The sequence below is a fragment of the Phialemonium atrogriseum genome (assembly GCF_030411735.1).
Source record: "Phialemonium atrogriseum strain 8032-3 unplaced genomic scaffold QBC33scaffold_2, whole genome shotgun sequence".
Classification (NCBI taxonomy): Eukaryota; Fungi; Ascomycota; class Sordariomycetes; order Cephalothecales; family Cephalothecaceae; genus Phialemonium; species Phialemonium atrogriseum.
The window spans coordinates 550,910-570,767 of record NW_026848139.1 but is presented as its reverse complement, the minus strand read 5'-3'; the positions used below and the strand labels follow the sequence as shown (position 1 = coordinate 570,767).

At 56.5% G+C, this 19,858-nt stretch overlaps 9 protein-coding genes across 9 annotated transcripts; 5 read left to right on the top strand and 4 right to left on the bottom strand.

The window, feature by feature from the left end:
• Positions 1-314: 314 nt before the first annotated feature.
• Positions 315-1,634, bottom strand: QBC33DRAFT_523778 (uncharacterized protein). Its single transcript, XM_060426666.1, has 3 exons — positions 1,230-1,634; positions 1,052-1,153; positions 315-813 (listed from the first exon to the last, which is right to left on the bottom strand). The coding sequence occupies exons 1-3, from the start codon at positions 1,390-1,392 to the stop codon at positions 785-787; spliced, it is 294 nt and encodes a 97-aa protein (XP_060287668.1). The 5' UTR covers positions 1,393-1,634; the 3' UTR covers positions 315-784.
• A 286-nt stretch (positions 1,635-1,920) lies between these two features.
• QBC33DRAFT_154695 (uncharacterized protein) lies at positions 1,921-2,866 on the top strand. Its single transcript, XM_060422185.1, has one exon. It carries the CDS (start codon positions 2,092-2,094, stop codon positions 2,644-2,646), a length of 555 nt encoding a protein of 184 aa, XP_060287667.1. The 5' UTR covers positions 1,921-2,091; the 3' UTR covers positions 2,647-2,866.
• A 142-nt stretch (positions 2,867-3,008) lies between these two features.
• QBC33DRAFT_554621 (cytochrome b5-like heme/steroid binding domain-containing protein) lies at positions 3,009-3,618 on the top strand (the record flags this gene model as incomplete). Its single annotated transcript, XM_060429534.1, has 2 exons — positions 3,009-3,067; positions 3,150-3,618. 2 exons carry the CDS (start codon positions 3,009-3,011, stop codon positions 3,616-3,618), a joined length of 528 nt encoding a protein of 175 aa, XP_060287666.1.
• Positions 3,619-4,949: 1,331 nt separating this feature from the next.
• Positions 4,950-5,489, top strand: QBC33DRAFT_554620 (uncharacterized protein; the record flags this gene model as incomplete). The annotated part of the gene is made up of 1 exon (XM_060429533.1): positions 4,950-5,489. The coding sequence occupies one exon, from the start codon at positions 4,950-4,952 to the stop codon at positions 5,487-5,489; it is 540 nt and encodes a 179-aa protein (XP_060287665.1).
• A 1,607-nt stretch (positions 5,490-7,096) lies between these two features.
• On the bottom strand, positions 7,097-8,350 carry QBC33DRAFT_510971 (uncharacterized protein; the record flags this gene model as incomplete). Its single annotated transcript, XM_060425802.1, has 1 exon — positions 7,097-8,350. One exon carries the CDS (start codon positions 8,348-8,350, stop codon positions 7,097-7,099), a length of 1,254 nt encoding a protein of 417 aa, XP_060287664.1.
• A 1,625-nt stretch (positions 8,351-9,975) lies between these two features.
• Positions 9,976-13,200, top strand: QBC33DRAFT_510970 (uncharacterized protein; the record flags this gene model as incomplete). The annotated part of the gene is made up of 2 exons (XM_060425801.1): positions 9,976-10,297; positions 10,442-13,200. The coding sequence occupies 2 exons, from the start codon at positions 9,976-9,978 to the stop codon at positions 13,198-13,200; spliced, it is 3,081 nt and encodes a 1,026-aa protein (XP_060287663.1).
• Positions 13,201-14,532: 1,332 nt separating this feature from the next.
• Positions 14,533-15,763, bottom strand: QBC33DRAFT_554617 (trafficking protein particle complex subunit 12; the record flags this gene model as incomplete). Its single annotated transcript, XM_060429532.1, has 2 exons — positions 14,533-14,724; positions 14,789-15,763. The coding sequence occupies 2 exons, from the start codon at positions 15,761-15,763 to the stop codon at positions 14,533-14,535; spliced, it is 1,167 nt and encodes a 388-aa protein (XP_060287662.1).
• Positions 15,764-16,427: 664 nt separating this feature from the next.
• On the top strand, positions 16,428-17,811 carry QBC33DRAFT_523751 (uncharacterized protein). The gene has a single exon (XM_060426665.1). The coding sequence runs from the start codon at positions 16,842-16,844 to the stop codon at positions 17,703-17,705; it is 864 nt and encodes a 287-aa protein (XP_060287661.1). The 5' UTR covers positions 16,428-16,841; the 3' UTR covers positions 17,706-17,811.
• Positions 17,812-17,971: 160 nt separating this feature from the next.
• On the bottom strand, positions 17,972-19,847 carry QBC33DRAFT_591737 (uncharacterized protein; the record flags this gene model as incomplete). Its single annotated transcript, XM_060431657.1, has 5 exons — positions 17,972-18,368; positions 18,422-18,553; positions 18,664-19,258; positions 19,433-19,584; positions 19,657-19,847. The coding sequence occupies 5 exons, from the start codon at positions 19,845-19,847 to the stop codon at positions 17,972-17,974; spliced, it is 1,467 nt and encodes a 488-aa protein (XP_060287660.1).
• Positions 19,848-19,858: the final 11 nt, after the last annotated feature.

Here is a 19,858-nt window from a genome sequence, read left to right as displayed (position 1 = left end):
AGTCGAGTGCTTGGGCTCCGGCTAAGCACTCGGAAGAAGGACTTCGTGGGTGTTGGCCATTAACTAATAGCTCCTATAGCCAATTTGAGACTCTGGCTCCTGTGCAGAATGCCATGAACCGTCTGTTGCAAGCTATATTCATGACAAAGGGGCATCATGTTCTTGAACATCTCACGAATGTGTTTGGGGTTTGTTTTCACTCAGCTATTGTATGTCACTAGAGAACTCACATTCTCTCTAAGAAATGGAGAAGTGTAAATTTCGAACGAACCACCCCTTGTACACGTTTCTCAGGAGCAAAGTTTCCGAAGAGCGCGATTAAACAGGGAGAGGGTTGAAATGAAACTAATTACGCTCCCTCGTTCCTACTGGACCCCCCCTTTCCTTCTGATCATGCGAGAAATATTCGTTCAACCTTTGACACAGAGGCACATACCTTCAATCATCAACAACAAAGAGATGAATCCAGAGTGCATAATCGTTAAGTTTCTCTAAAGCAGGCGAAACAACGTTAATCATAGTATTGCATTAGCTTTTTTGTTGAGTGTTCTAGAGATAAGTAGTTTTGCAATCGGGATTGAAATAAAGTTGTCCGGGCAGCATGAACAGATTAGTTTAATAACCGGCAGTCTTTTCTGATGACTTCCATGGTCTTGTGGTCTCAAGGTATGGATTTCACTTCGCATCTTTCTTAAATGCTCTGTGAAAAGTCTGGGATCGTTCGGATTGACAGCCCCAAGAGCAAGACTTGATTCAATTCTGCAAGGAACAGCATCTGTTTTGGTCACAGCTTGGTGGATAGGTTGACTATATCTAACCTGCTCAGTCAGTTACGAGTTTGAAGAGACCGAGGAGCAGCTGCAGTCATGTTTTGATGGAGTTGAATACGCCAGACAGGAGTAGCATAAAGAAACCGAGCCACACTCGTTGCAGTACAAACAAGTTCTTTGGCCCGCATACATGCCGATTTTTATCTGATCGCTCTAGCTGCCAAACGTCCTCTCCTTGTCCTTGATAGGCAAGTCAGAGCCCGTGGTCTTCTTGTACTGACCTCGGATGTAGTCCGAGATTTGCTCGTCCTTGGCCTGCTCGACGGCACTCTCATTATCCTGAGGACCCTGGCCCAAAATGTGCTCCTGGGCCCAATCGACGCCTGCGACGACGGGTAACGGTTAGCAACGTTCCAAGCCGGCGGCCAGATTGTATTCCACCATCGCATTGAGACAGACCTTTGTCGAGCATATCCTCGTTCTTCTCGCTCTCGCGTCCACCGCCAGCTACGCTGTTGATCTTGTCCATGAAGCCACCGCCTGAGGAATTGGACCCCTGGCCCTGGGTGTTCTGTCCCTCGGCCTTGTTGCCACCCCCGGTAAACTTGTTGACGAAATCCATCTTGGGCTCTTCTCTCAACTTTTGGATTGGAATATAGTGTTCTCTGTTCTAGGTAGAAATAAGCAGAATTTGGATTTGTTTACGAGTAAGGAGTCGGAAGCAGCAACGCTGTCTTTGCACCAGCTGAGCTGAGACACCTGGCTTGTGATGTCACTAGCTTCCTGATCGATCTATGGGCTACCTAGGTTGGCAACCAGCCTTGGGTACCTAGGCACTGCTAGGGAGTAATGACAGAAGGATTGCTTCCCACAAATTCAGAGGACCTACGTCAACATTGTTGCCAGCCCCCACGTCATGATACACGCCCCGACTGGGGGTCCAACGCACAGGCTGTGGATTTCCACATGGGTACCTAGGTACCTAGAAATCCAGCACGCATCACACTCAACAGGTCATGAGCCCTTAGGCTTCCAAAACCGTGCATTTTCTTAAGATCCACGTTATTTTCAGATTCTATTGAAGCCAAGGATTCTAGGGAATATTTTGATTATTTCCTGCGCGTTATATTTAACGTGGTCAAACAAATCACCGGAACGGATTCACCTGCCAGCCAGTACCCACTTTTCGATTGATCGACTGACTCTTGGCTAATCACAACCCACCTTTCCCCACCCTTTCAGATCAACTGAAGCTTGTCTGATCAGCCCGTTTCCGAACGACCAATCAGCGTTGAAGCTTCGTAAAGGTGATAGCTTCAAGATGTCTGAAGAGATTCGATACGATATCCCAAAGGTCCCTCTCCTTAAGGGAGAGGAGAACCTCGAAGAATGGGACCAGTTACTAAAGCTGGCGTTGAACCTGCTCAACTTGGAAGAATACATTGAAAAGGAGCACCCTTTTACCCCGGAGACGAAGTCGAAGAGGACGATGGTATTGTTCATTCTGTCAAGCTCCCTGACCCACGTTCGAAGTCAGTTGAAGAACGCTGGATGGGACGCTACAGACGCGAAGATGGACCCGAAGAAGCTGTACGACCTGGTCCACAGGGCCATTCCTAGGGTCTCAGAGGGCGCAGCTGGGCAGCTAATGAAGCAGCTCTGCGAGATCAAGCGGGTCAACTTCGACTCCATGGCCAAGTTCCAGGATCGAGTTCAATATTTGAAGCGGCGGCTCCAGGAAATGGGCTGCGGTATGGAGGAGAAGGCCATGATGTGGATTGTGATCAATGGCCTTGAGGGCTATGAGAATCTGCAGAGATTCCTGATCAGGGACCTCAACGCGGGGACCCTTGACTGGGAGAAAGCTGATGATTGAGCTTTGTGTGCTACCGTAGCAGCGTAGGTAGTTTATGTAGCTGTGGGTTTCCACACGTAGAAATCCACCACCACGAATCTCGAACATCGGAGACGGCTTTTTCCGTGTCCGCGCGAACCCCACCGGAGTGGAGGTCCACTGCTGGCCCGAGGCTCAACTCCCAAAAGGTTCCATGATATTCCGAGAAGTGCAACGGTCTCTCGAGATAGACGATCTCACTCAGCCTCCCCCTTGATTGCAGGTATGACCTCCGTTGGCATAAAGGTGCCTGTCTGCCCGCGCATGTTCGCCGACTGACCCAATCCGCAGCGTGCGATTTCCCATACACCATCCCGAGTTCCCGCCGTACGTTACCGACCACAATGGACTACGTCGAGCAGCGCATGGCCCAGGAAGCGTCCAAGCCCCCGGGCGAGAGCGAGTACGTATCCTCCGCCGCAGCATGAACTAACATCCGCGGAGGCTCCCCAAGCTAACCTCTGCCCGCGCGCCCGCCTCCGCAGCTCCTCCATCTTCACCCCTCTAAACATCGCCCTCTTCGGCATCCTGCTCTACACGCTCTACGCGCTCCTCCTCCGCCCCTCGACGCCGGCCACGCTCCCCAAGGAGGAGCCCGCGATCGTGTTCCGGACCTTCACGCCGCACACGCTGCTGCCGTACAACGGCGAGGCCGGCGCGCCCGTGTACCTGGCCGTGCGGGGCCGCGTCTTCGACGTGTCGAGCGGGCGCAACTTCTACGGGCCGGGCGGGCCCTACGCGAACTTTGCCGGCCGCGACGCCTCCCGCGGCCTGGCGTGCGGGAGCTTCGACGAGGACATGTTGACCAAGGACCTGGACGGGCCGCTGGATACGCTGGCCGACCTCGGGAGGGACGAGCTCGAGGCGCTGCAGGGGTGGGAGGAGAGGTTCTCGGAGAAGTACATGGTCGTGGGTAGGCTGGTGGCGGTGGGCGAGGAGGAGAAGAAGGCGTGATTGTGTGGTCTGGGGAGGGGTGGGTGTAGGGGATGAGGTCGATGTGTCGTCGCGAATTGCGTGGTACCTCTTTCGGGCAACTGTTTTCATGCGTCGAGGGTCGCCGTCTCCCATCCGTGTTCCTTACCGAGAGGGAGGTTGCCCGACAGCTGAAATCCAAGCCCAGGCGCTAATGTAACACGTAGATCCTTCGATCGTTGTAGGCCTCAGATCTGGGTGCCGTCGGTATGATGGTTTATCTTTCTTACCTCATATTCTAACCGCGAGTCGTTATGGATGCTGCTGCCGTGAGAAGTCATCCCTGGCTACCTAGAGCAACGCCTTACTCCCATATAACGGGCCATTTACTCGTAGTATGCCTTGACCAAGGGATATCCGTTGTCCCTCCTTGGGGACGGAGAGTCAATCTGTGGAAGAACCAGACTCCTCGGCCGTCTACTTCGTTTCCATTCCATCCGTTTACAAGCTTTCCAATTGCAATTGAGCCTTCTCTACTTTACCAGGGAAGTATACCGCCACTGCCTGAGGCCCCTCCTGGAAGTTCACCAAGGTGAATTGAATAGCTTAACTGGATTATTAGCAGTAAGAGATCCTCGGGTGGATCAAAGTTAGATCCGTATGCTAGGTAATTATATACCTACCATAATAGCATGATGGGAACTGGAGCGAGGTCAGGGTTCGGTTGAGAAGAAAACCCTACTCTCCCCTCTTTCAGCACTAAATAGGCAGGTAAATGACTCGTGGGAGCCGGCGTTCTCCATGGACCCCAAGCTGGAGACTATGGCGTACACTAAAAAAGGGAGAAACAGCCCTGTCTGGTCGAGAACCTAGATCTGGAGTTCCTCTTCCAAGGCCAAGATCCCTGTCGCTCAGGTCTCCATGTGACGCGGTGGATGATGTAATAAGGGTGGCTCCAATTGGACCCCGACCAATGGACACACCTCGGTACGTACGTACACCACCCTTTGGGGAATGCCTAAGTCCCCGGGACGGCGCCATTGACAGCTTTGTCTGGTCGATGCGATTCAAGATGGCTTGTGTCAAGGGAGGGCTAAACGGCCAAGGAGAAGCCGAGGAGGAGGAGGCAATAGCGAAAGGGGAATGAAATCGCGGTGGGGTTGTCTCTAACCCCCGAGATCTGATCCTCCATCTCAAAGTTCTCATTCTCTCTGTAATTTTATGTTGCAAGTCCATCCCTTTCAGACTCGTCATCACGGGCATCTCTTCTTCCCTCAAGTCGCCGTCCTTCATAGAGGATTCGCGTCCCAAATTAAGAGGCTGTGGCGTGACCTCATCCCACCCACTTCCCCCCCAAGCTACCGTAAGCGAGTATGGGTGGTGGCGGTCCCCCTCATGAGCCCGTGATCACAGGCTCAAGTGATCGCTCGCCACCGACGCGCGCCATGTCTCTCGTGAAGCGCCCACACCGTCGCCCAGACAGTGAAATACGCCCTGCGCCCCCGACCCGTCCCAGCTTCCATCACCAGTACACCAGCGATCGACTCCGGGAGGGCTTCCAAAGGCCGCCCCCACTATCCATGGCTAGCAACATCAGGAAGGACCGCAAGTCCATATTCAAGGAGCTGGGCCTGGACGCCGCCGACGACGACGACAACAACGAGCGGGGCGACACCACCACCCGCGCCGCCTCCTCCCCCGCCGAGGGAGACCACCCCCGCCGAGCCAGCACACCAGGCCCCGACAGCGGCGGCCGGGCGGCAGCAGCAGCAGCCCCCGGCATAAACAAGTCCCCCGACAGGAGGCCGTGGTACGCGAGGCTGGCCGCGGGGGGAGGGCGGCGGCCGAGGGCGAAGTCAGTCGCGGGTGCGCGCCCCTCCCCCTTGCGTCTGGTCTCGGGACGCTCGTCGTGATTTCCCCGCTTCCCGCGCTCATTTTGGCCCGTTTCATCCTTTCCCGCGGCCTTTTAGTTATGGCGGTGGTCATCAGACGCCTGCGCTCGATGGCGCGGGCGCCGGTGAGAAGAGCTCGGCTGAAAGGCTGAAATTCCCGAGATTGTGAGGGCATGAACGGGCATTTGCCTCGAGCCAAGGGGGCCGTTGGTTGGGCGGAACGTAAAGCACGCCTTCTGAGCTGGGTGGGCCTAGATGGGTATGTTCTGACTTGTTATGGAGGGGAGGCGAGCTGCTGGTTCGTTGCTGACATACGACGATAGGCAGTTGATTGTTAAGCGGCACTCCGCACGTCTTCCAGTGGAGGTTCAGGCGAAGACTCGAGACAGGATAGGTTACGGACAGATTTGAAGTAGGTCCTCGTCCCCTTAGATATCGGATAGCTCCTGCTAAACGATATTTCTAGAAGTAACGGCTTACACGCATGTTCCGACAAAAGCCACTCGCCCCGGCAGGGCCGTTTGGACTTGAACCCGAATCGTTCGACGCAACAGTGCCCTAACAGTGCCCTAGAGACCTTGCTCGAGCCGACTTGGCCAGGCCCAGGTGATACCGATGTGCGCTCTCAGCTGCGGACTATCGAAGGAGCTATCTGTAGGCCATCGTCCAGGTGGGCTGCGATAGATGACACATCTAGAAGGGCCAGACGACCTTCTTGTGTTCGAGATTCGCTGGAACTGAAGGGGAGTTATGGCCGTTTTCTTCTGTGGGAGGGAAATATCGGAAACCTTCTCAGCAGACTGGGAAATGAGTCGACACAAGGAAGTGGGAGGTTTGGGACCGGGATGACGACACCAGCAGTGGTTTGGCGGGACAGACTGCGGTTGGATTAGGCCGGGGAATCTCCTCCCCAGTTCAGTGATTGCGAGAGCTGAAGGAGCTCGATTGCCTCGAATAGACTGGGGATAGGGAGAGTGAAAAGGGACATGGGTGGTCGTGCTTGACCATGAGGGAGGGAATCAACAGAGCCTGGGGTTTTGACTCAACCGGCCCATGTAGTCCTATATATCTGTGATGCCATAGCGAGAACACACGAGTTGACCACGTACTTTGGAGACTCCTGTTCGTATCCTTCCGTGCCCGTTTCAAACTCACTAGAAAACTGAAGGCCAACACCGAACTGGAAGATGGCTATCACGGTGAAGAGTCACTCGAATAATGTTGAGAGGTCATGAAGACATTTGGCCTGATCAAGGCCATATAATATTTGGCTAGCACCCAAACTGGGCGATTATATACACGGCGCTGCATGTCAGGCAGCTTCGATATTGGGACAAGGTCCAAATCAGCTTCCGTAACTGTATCTCAGTCCGCGTGGCTGCTCCTAGCCTAGTCGAGGTTGGAGACAAGACGCCCAAACCTGGACTCAGCTACCGACTTGGCCATCGACTCTGCGAGATGGCGCCAATCGTCACTGGACGAGCCCGGGCGCAACTCTGAGCATGTTTCTATGCACCACGGCGAGTGAGGCCGATAGTACCTCCATGTGGTGAGCAAAAATGTCCACGACACAACGCCAGACAAAGGTGTCCCGGTCATTGTGACTCTCCCAGGATTGTCAAGTCCTCTCAGCCAAATGACAGACGTCCGTCTTGGTGGGGATGATCTTGGGCGAAGTATGGGCCGAGATACGTCCGGAGGAGATTGAGTATCCATTGGGCTTCTTCCGACTGGCCCCTTTGGGTGAGGTGCTGCACAGTGTCTAGCCCAAAAGACATGATCCGGACATGGAAATTGGACGGCTGGGGCTTGAGCCCGTTCGCTGCTGTTAGGGCGGCCGGCGTAGGTGTCGAGGGCAGGAGGAGATTCTGCCAAAACGATTCCTTGGAAAGGAATTCGACGGCCAAGGCGTGGCTCGGCTTGGTGGGATGGTGAAGGTCGAGGTGGGCACGTACGAGACTCTTGGTCCTGCGGATGTGCTCACTAATGGCGACATAGGATTCGAATAACGGTTCAGATGGGCTCGAATACTTCCAAGCTTCCACGGTCGATAGCCATGCGAGGCTCCTCCACGGACTAAGCATGTCTTGGGCAAATTCCGGGCTGTCCTTCAGCATCTCTTCTCCACGGAGTATTGATGAGTATGCGTCGTCGAGATTCCTAGCGCCGACAGATCTGGTATAGACCAAGGCCTCGAGCAGAAATGATGCCGCTGGCTGTTTCTTGACCGTGGCTGGCCCCTCTCCAGCTATCAGTCTCGCCAGCCAAGCCCAGGCCAGTTCGTCCAATCCTTCTGCAACGAGGAAGGGAAGTAGGAATTTGATGAACCTCGGATGCGAAACAAACGATAGGTCTCTTTCCATTCCAGATGCCCGCAGCCATTGAAGCACACGGAGACCCGCACCCGATGCTCGCATGCCGTCCTTCATCGATGCCGTTGACGATTGCATTATGTCCCGCCGCGCTGCGATCAGGCAGCCAAGCGCGCCCTTCATCGTCATCATTCCCTTAGCGACCGCCTCGTCGAAGACGTCCATTGGGTCCCGCTGCGCTCCTACCAACCCTGTGGTCGCCCGGGCCCGAGGGTCATAGTTGAAGAGGGGGTTGGAGAGAATGGCGCGGAGGTGTCGGTCTGTAGGCCGTCGGTGGGCTTCTTTCGCAAGGGTCGGCGTGGGAGATGCATAGTAGGATATTGGCACGGCCGGGACGGGCGCGACCGATGGCTCATCGGGTAGCCAACCGTGCTCCTTGTCTAGGTGTTTCCTGAACGAGGTAGTCAGGGCATTGAGTAGCTGTTGGGATTCTCGCTTGTTCAGTGGGAGAGGTTGGTGGATCGGCGGGAAGATGCTCTTGAGCGAGCTCAGGGGTTTCGTTTTGAACATCTCTTCGGAACTGTACTGGTGCCTCTCGTGATCAATCGACTTGGGCAATCAATCGGGGCTTCCTGCTTTTCTTGTTCGGCCGATGATGGCATGATCCCGTCTTGACGGTGCGGGCCTGGGACCCACTTCGGATGGGGTAATTCCGAATTCCCACTCCGTTCTGTCCATGCCGGGTAGGTACCTATGTACCCATGTAGTGATACGCAACTAACGATCACCAATGCGTTCGGCTAGTATCCGTATAAAGCCCTGGATGGTGCTTGGTTTGCATCGGCCATCAACAAGTATGGAGGGAACTGGCTGGGGACGATGATAATTTCGGATCCATTCCGGCCGAGGTTCAGGCTGGCCGCCTTTGTTGGTGCATAGAAATTGCAAAGGCATCAATGTCGAGGCCCAGTGGGTTGGACTACACAGGTGGCCTGTTCTAAAACGGAGGAGGGTGGTAATGGGTATATATTCCACACTAAGGGAGCCATTCAGAGAGAAATGTCATATCAAGTCACGTAAGTAACTCAGTGAAGTAGTCTCGCCGCGGATCTCACATTACCAACTTCGCTCTAATGTCCAAGGATGCCTAACAGGATGCCAGACTCTCTGCTATCCGGGGCTTGGTCTCGAGAGCCGACGCCGAGGGTGAAATTGGAACTACCCAACAGGCGACTAATCCGGAAGTTGAGGATGAGAGAAAAGTGGGGCAAAACCTCAGCCACTTATGCCCGCGCCACATCATTCCCGCCGATGGGCAACTGCAATTTGAATGCGCAGGGATGCAATCAGCAGTTGCTGTTTGCAGAGTGAGTGGTGGCTTGAGTATCAGTTGATGGTCACATCAGTTCCAACCATTGACCTGTAGGTTCCTTGGTTGGTGCTGTTGGTAGCATATCTGGAATGCATGGCTTCAAGATCTGCGCAGCACGCTAAGCTTTCGCCTTGCACAGACGGAGAGCTGCTCAAGCCGACAGCAACCAATCAGGTGACGCGATGTATCAGAGCTGTCCTCCACTGCCGCGAATATAAGGATTGGGAGCAGTCACCAAAAAGGAGGATGTTGTTCACTGCGTAAATGGTAGCTGCCGTCAGAGAATAAATTAAAATACTCTGTACCTGGTCACATATTCATAGGTATCAATACCTAGGTACAGTACGTAGGTATGATAAGGGAAAATGGGTTGGAATTGGCGTTTGCTTGTCGCCCTAAGCTCCCTCCCGTTATGCACTTTCGCGCCTTGTTGGTCACGCCCCAGCCCACACACCCGACCAACCTGACCTTTTTATTTTAGTGCAGTTTTACGTACTTTTTTTTTCAAGGTGGGTGTCCTGCCACTTGCATGCAGGTGTTGCAGGTGGCCTCTGCTCAGCTCTACTCTTCTTTCATTGGCAGTCTAATCTTGAGTCGCCAAGCACAAAACCTTCCAACCTTCGCCTTCTCTCGCACCACGCACACAATCACACATCATCATCCATCACCAGTCTTGACGACCACGGCTGCGCGCAACAAACCCCTCCATCTACAATACCCTTTCTTTCCTCCTGGTGTTTAGTCTTCATTCAATTGCCTCCATTCCACTGGGCGACTCGGCTGCCGGCTTTCCCTCTTGTCCTTCCTCACCCTCATCTCAGCAATGTCTGAGGTCCAATCCAGATCAGCCGCCTCGCGTGGTAGGGGCTCTGGTCGCGGTAGCCGTGGAGGCGGATACTCAACCCGCGCATCGACCCGGCCTTCCAACAAACCCGCCGCCACGAATGGCGACTCGAAGCACGACGCCGACTCCAGCTTGCCAACCCTCGATGACGAAGGCGATGTTGGCGAGCTCAAGCAGAAGTACGGAAGCAAGATCGGTATGATCAAGGAAATGTTCTCCGACTGGTCTGATATCGATATCCTCTACGCCTTGCAGGAGGCAGATGGCGACGAGAACGTTGCTGTGACGCGCATTGCCGACGGTGTGTACTTTATCTACTTCGCTGCCTCCCTTGATTGCCCTCCCCTCCCCTCCTCACGTGCGCTTATCACCCGCCTCCCTTCGGGGGCATTGCTCCCCTCCCAACTCAATGCACTCGGTGACTGACTCGAGCTGTTCATTATAGGAGCCATCTCACAGTGGGGTGAGGTTTCGAAGCAGAAGAAGGAGCGCGCCCGCCCCAAGGGGAAGAATGACACCTTCACAACTACTACTGGCGATTCGGGAGCTGCCGGAGGTACCAGGCCTGCTAGAGGTGGCCGCAATCCCGTAGAGGGAGCACGGGGTCGCGGCAGGGCTACCGAACGCGGAGGACGCGGTGGCGTGCGCGGGAAGCCTGCCCAAGTGACGACTAACGGCACTCGGTCCAAGGAGAACCCATTGTCTGTCCCTACCGAAGAGTCACCCGCCTGGGATGCCACCAACACTACCGATAGCACGGCCGGCTGGGGCGATTCCACCTCTACTCCTACTACTTCTGAATCTACTGCTGCTGCTGTCGCTGCTCCCGCCGCCCCCGCCACCTCTGCCACCTCCGCTGTTCGTCCCAAGCCCACCGTCGTTCCTGATGGTACACCGAAGACATGGGCCAGCATGCTGAGACAATCAACTGCCGCCAAGCTCGCCCCCAAGGCAAAGGAGTCCCCGGCTCCCAAGCCTGCCGAGAGCGCTATCGAACCATTGCCCCCAATTGAACCTACTCCTGCCGAACAGAACCCTCCCACCACTGGGCAACCTACGGCCGAGCCTGCTAGTGAGCAGGCGCCATCCGAGATCCCTGCCGCCACCAAACCCGAAGTTGCCCTACCACCTTCGACCGATCGGCTTACACAAACGAACCTGGAACATGTTGATGATGAATCGCATCCTCCCGAGACTGAGACAGTCCGTAGTGAGGCGGCTGATTCATGGAATCCACATGCCTCTGCAGTCACTACACCCTTGTCTGGCCTGCCACCGCAGCAGCAAGCTTCGCGGGCGGCTTCAAGCGGGTTTGCGGCGACTGCCATTAAGGCGACGGAGCGTAACACAGCGCGCATTCCGAGCTATCAGCGCCGAATCCTCGACCAGGAGGAGGCCGTCCGCATGCCCGGTAACCGTGACCAGGTTGACCGTGCAACTGTCCAGTTTGGTTCCCTCAACTTGAACGGGCCGCTCGACGAGGACATCGATGGCGACCGGGAGGAGCCCGAGACTCGCGCCCAACCCCCCGTTGATTCGCCTGTGGCCCATCCTCGAACCTCGCTGCCCCCCATCCAACCCGCACCCGTCCCGGAACCCTACGCTTCGCAGAAGCCCGCGGCCGCCCTCCCCCCGCCTTCTGGGCCTACTATTGGTACTGCGCCACTCCCGTCCCAGTTCTTCCGGCCTCTCTCAGCTAACGCAGCCTTAGCCGCTCCCACCGCTCCTGTGTCTCAACCAGCCTTGGCTTCACAGGGTGTGTTACCGTCATACCCCAACCTACCACCCCCATATGACCTATCGCTAACCGTCCCCTTCGCGCCAGCAGCACAAGCCGCGGCCCAGAACACGCAGCAGTTCGGGCGTTTCGGACAGGCTGCTCCCCAGGAGCCATCGTCCTTCCCCTCGCAGAAGCAGTTTGACACCTTCGGACAGCAGCCAACTGCCGCGGCCGCCACGCAGAGCCAGTACGAGGGTGCTTTCCCCAGCCAGCCGCAGCAATCGCAACCCCAAAGCCAACAGCAGCCGGGAGGTGCCCCGGGCGGCGCTTTCAGCTCGGCCTCTGGCGACTATTCTTCTTACTACACGGCTGACCAGCACAGCCGAACGCCCTACAACTACTACAACCAGCAATTTGGTCAACAACTTCCGGGTGCGCAGGGTCAACAGGAGGGGTTGGCTTCTCAGCAGCCGCAGCAGCAGCAGCAGCCGCAGCGCTCATTCAGCGGCTACAATGCTCATCAGAACGATGCCCTGAACCAATATCCTCAAGGAGGCGTTCATAATACACAGGGTCGTTACGGTGCGGCGTCCGCGGTAGAGCCGCAGACCAGTGGCAACACCACCCCGAACCCATCTGTGACCCAGGCCCAGCAGCAGGCCGGACAGGGCAACCAGGCCCAGTCCCACGGCCAGCAACAACAGCCACACGACTACCCTTACAGCCACCCGTACTTTGGGAGCCCGTACTACGCTGCCTATGTGAACCAGCAGTACCAGGGAGGGTATAACCAGGCTGGTTACGCTGGACCGTATGGCAAGGCCGGTGCTGTATACGGCCAGCCTCACCAATATGGGATGTCGCCACAGGGGCCTTATGGCCATGCCTCATCCCCAGCCGGCGGGTTTGGCCAGAATTCTCTGCATAGAGCAGACAGCGCCGGTGTTGCTGCCGGGCTTGGCGAGTATGGACGCGCGGGGTCGGCGCAGTCAGGAAACCAGCCGGGGCTGGGTGCCACCGGGTTCAGCGGCATGCACGACACGTTTAGCCGCGGAGCGTCTGCATACCAGTCGCAGGCGTCGGGACAGCCATTCAACGGGCCAGCTTCTCAGCAAGGCAACCCTCCGACGGTGAACGATGATCTGAAGCCCTTCGGCGAGTCGAAGGCTGGGGCTGGACCAAGCCCGTCACTCGGTGCCGCTGCCCGACCGGGCTCTGCCACGAACAACGCCCCGGCCGGACTTCCGCCGCCGCAGTCCAACCAGCAAGGCGGTCTTGGGATGTCCGGATACGGCGGTTATCCCAGCCATCTTCAGGGTCACGGTCTTCATGGAAACCAAACTGCAGCCGGCGGCTATGGTATGAGCGCCAGTGGTGGCCAGGCCGGCCACAGCAATACCCCATATGGTGGATACGGCGCACAGGGATTTAGTGGCAGCTACTATGCCAACGCCCCGCGCGGTTGGGGTGGAAACTACCACTAATGGCGTCGTCGTCGCCGCTGCCCGATAACGGACTGGGCCATGACTCGTTCCTAGGTCGTGCGGGGCTTGCCAGGCATGCCAGACGAGACAGAGACATGGCATGGTCGTCGATGATTTCTCTCTACTCGGATGTTTGTGTGTACGATTCTCTCGATTTTAGGAGCACGGAAACGAAGAAGAAAAGGAACTTCAAACGACCCACTTGGGCTGTGTTTATATTTTTTCGGGGCTCGTTCTCGAGGCTCTCGACAAGGGCAGATCGATCCTAATTCCGGGGACGAGAGGTTAATGCACGCTCTTTGCTCCTACCAACCGTCGTTCCTTGCCAACCCCCCCGGGGTTTTGGTTTCTAATGGCTCACTCCACTCGAGGAATATCAAGGGGCCTACGTCCTCGGCTTGGCTTGTAAGGGGGACGGATACTACAAGCCAAACCCAGCCGAAAGAATCACGCTTTCTGATTTACTTTTTGGGGGTGACGGCAGTCGGTTCCGGTCTATTTTTGCCCAATTCCACAGACTGTCGCTCAGGCGTACGCAAAAGGAGATGATGATGGCTGAGGTCATTTAGAATCGTTGAAAAGGCTCCCAAAAAATCGTTTCTGATCTTTTTCTTTTTCTTTTTCTTTCCTTTTTACCTTTCTTCTCTCTCTTGGGGCAGGGGGCGGTCTCGCACAAAACACACAAAGATTGGTAAAATCATCGGGTTCATTTTTTTGGACGGCGCGAACGCGTTTGGGCCGCTACGTGTCCACTACATATGGGAATGGTTTGATGGCGAGGCACGGGCGGGATCAGGGATAGCATCAGAAATTTAATTGATCTCTCGTTTGGTGTTGGTGATTTGCGTCTTCGGCATGTTCCGTGACTTGACGTGACGTGACTGCGTGCATTTTGATCCTCTATTACTTTGCTGTCTATATTATGGTTTGAGCAGTTTCCATACACACTGAGAGACGCTTAGGTTGCTGGATGGTTCTCGACCCCTGTTGAGGACAAATCCCGGTCCTAACTTTACTTCGGGCTGGGTAAAGAGCGCCCGAGTTGTCCGCCTTCAGCACATTCGTCTTCGACAGGGCAAGAACTCCAAGGCTCCGGTTTCGGTTCCGACGGAAACTTTGAGCCGGATGGGTATGCAAGAAGTCTGTAGCTTTACTGCCGAGGGAGATGGGTCTGGTTTGTAACAGACGGAGCATTGTTCTCGCATGGGTCTTGCATAGAACTGCAGATCGGGAAGAAAGGTTCGATGACGCGGGCAAAGAGAGGCCTCGGGGAATTCCTATCTAGCTTTGCCACCATGCAGACAGCAATTGCATTGATTTCTCAACCTCACCTCACAGTTTGAAGTCTGCGTTCCCCTTCTCCCACCCCATAGGACTCTCCTCCATCCCCGCCACTCGTTCCGCAAGCTGCGCCTTCAGGGTCCGCGATCTCTCCGTGCACAATTCGTACATAGTCGCGAGGTTGAACAGCAGCGTGTGGGACGAGTAGCCGGCGTCGACCATCCCTTCCAGAAGCGACTTGCCCTGTTCGTGTGCGCGCGGCCCGGGTCAGCATGGGATCACAAGCCAGGAACAAGGGGGAACCTACCTCCTGGATCTCCCCGACGTAGAGTAGGCATACCGCCATGTTCACCCCAATCATCTCATCCTCTGGTCTCTCCGCCCTTAGCTCCCGCCAGGCGGCCAAAGCCTCCCCGTACTCCCCATCCGCCATAGCGCACAGCGCAGCAACAATCTTCTCCCCGACCTCCCCAGGCCCAACACACGCCCTAGCAGCCTCCACATCCCCGACATGCAACCACAACAGCGCCCTAGCGAAGCCCACCATGGCCGCCCCACCGTCGGACACCCCGCCCCTGAGCGTCTCGAGGTGCCGCGCCGCCCCGGCAAGGTCGCCCATCTCGACGAGCGCGCCCGCGACGGCGACGCCGAGCCCGGCCAGCCGGCCGCGCCAGAGCTCGCGGGCCGAGTTGTCGCCGCGCGCCGTGGCGCCGCGCAGGCGCGACCGCGCCTCGGCAGCCAGCTCATAGTAGCTCGCGACGGCGCGGCGCGGGTCCGCGAACCCGAGGGCCTGCAGTCGCACGGCCAGGACGCGGAGAGGCCACGGCCATGGCGGCTCTTCGTCGTCGGCGGCGTCGTTGGCGTCAGAGGTGGTGGTGGTGGAGGAGGAGAAGAAGCTGGGGCCGACGACGTCGCCGAGGGCGCGCGCCTCCTGGGCCGCGACGCCGACGGCGACGCCCGAGGCGGCCGAGAGGCCTAGGCAGGCGAGGCGGACGTGGATGAGGTCGAGGATGCGGGCGTGGTCGGCTGGGTCCGGGGGCGGAGCGCCGCCGGTGCCGGAGAGCTCCTGGGCGGCGGCGATGGCGGCGGCGCGGTAGTGGCCGCGGGCGAGGAGGTCGGGGATGGCGGTGTCGGGGCGGGGCTGCCGGGGGGAGTTGCGGAAGGGGGCTGGGATGGAGAGCTGGGATAGCGGTTGGTAGGTCTCTGGGCGGAGGAGGTGGGATAGGTCCCGCTGCTCCGGGACGGAGGGTGGCGCGGCCGGGGAGAGTAGAGGTCCGCCCATGGGGGATTGCGCTGCTGAGCGGCGGTGGGGTGAGGTAGGCCCGGGACTGGCTGGCCCCCGAGAGCTTAGACGTGACGCTGCTGGCGCAGGCGGCGAAAGTAAAGGCGCTCTATGATAATAGTTTCAGGACCCACCGAGATTGGTGGACGGGGTTGATGCTTGGAGCACTTACTCGTCGACATCAAGAGGGCCTTTGGTTGACGACCTAGGCCGAGTGGCTGGCGATTGGGAGGTTAGCAACGGAGGTTATGTGACACAGAATTAAGCTCTTGATGCGGGAAAGGGCGTATGCAATAATTTCGCATGCGCCCGGGGGTGACTTGGGTGAGTGGAATTGAGGGTCTCGCCGTTGCTCTCGGGGTACCTTTTGCAGCCGATCGCGTCCGTGTGTGCCCTTTTGGGGCTGGATTCTGTGACTGCTCCATGCTTCACTCATATAAGGATAGTCATCGTTAGATCTGGGTGTGAATAGGCTTCTCGTTACAACTTGTTAAGGCTGGAATCTATGGAGGTTGAATCTGAGGTGGGATGAGAGAGCCTCGGCAGCTGATGGCAGCTGGCAAAATGCCAAGCGTGGGCCAGCTGTGACGTCGTCTGCTCTAGCCCCATAGGTACCTAGGTATATAAGGACTTTGTAGCTCGTCTGTTTGTTGACTGAGGTACTTGAAAACATACAATTTTGGTTGGCCCAAGCCTTGTTTCGCACAGACATGGTTTTCCGGTGCTGGTTAAAGGGATATTGAATGCTAATTGGCAGATTGTAGGAAGGTTTTCTTGCAGGAAAGAGGGTGGAATTGGAAGAAATGGAAACTGCATGATCGCGTATTCAATTCAAATCGAACTCGTGTGCCACTTTTGCGCACTGACTTTGGTAATTGTTTATATAAGGCCAGGTCAGAGCTCGCCTTCGCTGGAGGTATCGTAACTGCCTCCATCAAATGCGGTTTCACTTCCCGCCAAGAATTTTGATCTCAAGACACTATCCATTTCCAAACCCCCTTCTACCCAGGAGAGTGTCTACCAATCTGGCCATTCCAAACCGTTCTGCAAACAACAAAAACAATATAAAGTCATCACAATGCCCCCAGACACAAGACCCGTCGATAGACGCGACAAGACACACATCCGCCCCCTGACCGGCGCGCCGCCCGAGCTCTCCTACTTCACCGCGAGAGACTTCGCCTACGGCCGCACGATGCGCAACATGCAGATCTCGGGCTTCCACCGCTGGGGCTATGTCGTCATACGCACCGCGTCATACAACGAAGACAACAACCAGCTCTGGGAGCCGTTCCTGGCCCACCTCCGCGCCGTCAACGATCACGACATCCCGGCGTTCATGCTGCCCCTGCTGACGTGGGACGTGCTGGAGGACCGAGACCTCGAAGGTGCGGGCGTCGAGGCTGCGATTCGGCAGTTTTCGGCGTGGCGGGCCGAGGTGTCTGTGGAGAGGGATGGCGAGGGCGCAGATGATTTGCTTGTGCGGGTGGGACACGTTGCGCGGATCCGGTACTTTGTCATGGTTGACGATGAGAGCCTAGCATCTCTGCGTGAGGCGGAAAGTGTGGCTAAGGCTATGCCTGGCCGCCGCCCGCTGCCACCGGTCAAAGTGCGGGTGGTTGATGCAGGATGTCCGGAGGGGGTGGAGCATTTATTTGGATTCGGCCCTTTCGATCCTGGTTGTCAAGAAGCAGTAGAGGCGCAGGCCAGTGGGCAGGCTAGTCAAGGTGATGGAGAAGATGGTGAGGAAGATGAGGAAGATGACGACGTAGACGATGACAGTGTAGATATGTCAGACACGCATTCGCCAGTAGAGGGATGCACAAGCTGGGATGTGGGCTGGATGTGGGTTCGGACCAAGTTTCTCCTCAGCTTCTCCGACATTCTACAGGTAGACCAGGGTTGGAGCCTCTTCTACGAGCGTCCGCCAAAGGTATACTAGTTGTTTAGGTAGACGGGATATACACGAACACATCCCCAACTCTTCACACTAGGTACCCATATAATTTACGTATCATCACTTGGCCTACAGATAACTAAATATACCCCTGTACCTAAACATATTCCTCGTCCATGTCTCACGCCTCGACAAGACTGGTTGAGCTTCAAACTCCAATACACACGTAGTAGGATAGCCACAAATTGAGACAGTCAGTCCCAACTTCGGAGTTCCACGAGTAGAAATCGTCGAGCTCGATGCCGGCATCGTCAGCGATAGACCAGCACCCATCGCCGTCCGCTACCCTGTGCCATTTGGTGCAAGATCTGATCGCCCCGGGCTGCGTAGGCGTCGGGACTGCCCCTGAGGACGTAGCCGAGGACGTGGCTGAGGCAGTCGTCGAGGTCACAGTGGGCTCGTTGGAAGTGTTTTTTTTCCGTGTCTGAGGTCCCTGCGCCGTTCGTCGAGGTCACGAGGGGCTCGTTCAAGGTGCTTGTTGCCGTGGTGGTTGGCAGCGCCGCCCGCGCCCTGCTGCTGCTCGTCGCCGGGCGCGTGAAGCTCGTCGAAGGCGCGGCGGCGGTGTAGCCCGGGTAGGCGGCGATGTCGCCGACGGGCTGCACGCAGTACGACACGCCGAGCTGGAGCTTGGTGCACTCCTCGTCGACGCTGGGTTGAGGAAGTAGAAGTCGGCTAGAGGGGTGTTGGCGTCGGCGGCGAGCTGCGCGCAGTTATCGCCCGAGGTGATGTTGTGCCAGAGCCCGCATTGCCGGTTGGACTTTGGCGCTGCGTTGGAGGGGATGGCAGCGGTTGTTGGTGCGGTTGGTTGGGCGGTGGTCTTGCCGCCCGGGACCCTAGGGTGGGGAGGATGTGGTCAGCTGCCGGCAATAATAACCCGGGCCACGCTCCATTGAGTGAGCGCATATCATGGGCGGGGGGGAAGGGGGGGGGGGGGGTTTCTTACCCAACACAGATGGACCAGTTGACCCAGCGATTCATGTTGATGCATCTCTCCAGGTTGCTGTTCCATGAAGTCAACTCCATCGTTGAAACATTGTAGGCAGCAGCAAGGTCATTGCAGCTATCGCCATAGCCAAGCATGTAAGTAAGACACTTTTCGGGCAGGCATAGCGTGTCCCTGGTCGTGATGTCGTTGCAGTATATGTCGAGGTTGTTCAACGCTATTAGACCATAGGTCGACACACTATGCGCTGCCGCGATGCTGCCACACGAGTCTCCCGCCTTGACTGTAACCGAATCGCCCACGCACGTGCTTGTCGAAGTAGGTGCTGTTGCCGTCCCAGCTGCCATCCCAGTTGCTGTTGTTGCGGTGGAGTTGAGCGCGTACTGCCCCGGCGTTGCATACGCGTAGCCGGTGGCGCTGCAGCTGGACGTCGCCGAAGTGAACGAGTCCTCCAGGTAGCGATTGTAGGCGATGGGCGCCTCTAGCTGCAACTTCATCACTCCAAGCATGCAGTCCTCGCAGTCATACGCGCCGGTTGAGTTGTCGTTGGCTGTGTCGTTACGCCACTGAGCAATGTCAGTGTCGCAGTACTGATCTGAGGACCAGTAGAACGTTAGTCATTGCTGGATATAAAACGGAACGTAACGGACTTGTCTTTGTAGCATGAGACGTCGTAAGCAAATATGTACTCGTCGATCAAATATGTTGCTTGGTACATTGTCAATCAGTGTATTTCAAGCATCAATGGATATGAGCACAAGGTAGTTACCTGGATAGGCAATATCTCGATTGACCATGACATCTCCATCTGCCGTGCAGGCCGTCTCGGCGGTGGACTTCAAGCTCGTCAACGACGATCTGCAACTGTCGACACACAGCTCGGTGAGGACATCCTCAGCCAGAAGATTGCCCGTCTCAACACTATCACGCAAAGTTAGAATATGTATAAACATAGCTTTCTGAGCTGGATCAGCTTCAGCAAATTCTACCTACACGTTCTGTGCGGCTTGATCCAGGTAGCTCGAGCACTGAACCGTCTTGTTCAGAGCCTGAATGCACGTCTTACTCAGCCCAGCAAACGCAGAGAAGTCGATGAAGTGCAAGGAGTCGGAGAGCTGTTGTGCGAAAACAAACTGAAGGCCAGTCGCTGCAACGATGAGAAGCAGCATTGATGAAGGCGCCATTGTAGCAAGTC

Excerpts from the sequence above, each read along its gene's own strand:
- QBC33DRAFT_523751 (XM_060426665.1), top strand. The coding sequence starts at position 16,842 with ATGCCCCCAGACACAAGACCCGTCGATAGACGCGACAAGACACACATC.
- QBC33DRAFT_523778 (XM_060426666.1), bottom strand. The coding sequence starts at position 1,392 with ATGGATTTCGTCAACAAGTTTACCGGGGGTGGCAACAAGGCCGAGGGA. Across the intron at positions 1,154-1,229 it reads CGAGGATATGCTCGACAAAG|GCGTCGATTGGGCCCAGGAG; the intron begins GTCTGTCTCAAT and ends CCGTCGTCGCAG. Across the intron at positions 814-1,051 it reads AATCTCGGACTACATCCGAG|ATATAGTCAACCTATCCACC; the intron begins GTCAGTACAAGA and ends TGAGCAGGTTAG.
- QBC33DRAFT_154695 (XM_060422185.1), top strand. The coding sequence starts at position 2,092 with ATGTCTGAAGAGATTCGATACGATATCCCAAAGGTCCCTCTCCTTAAG.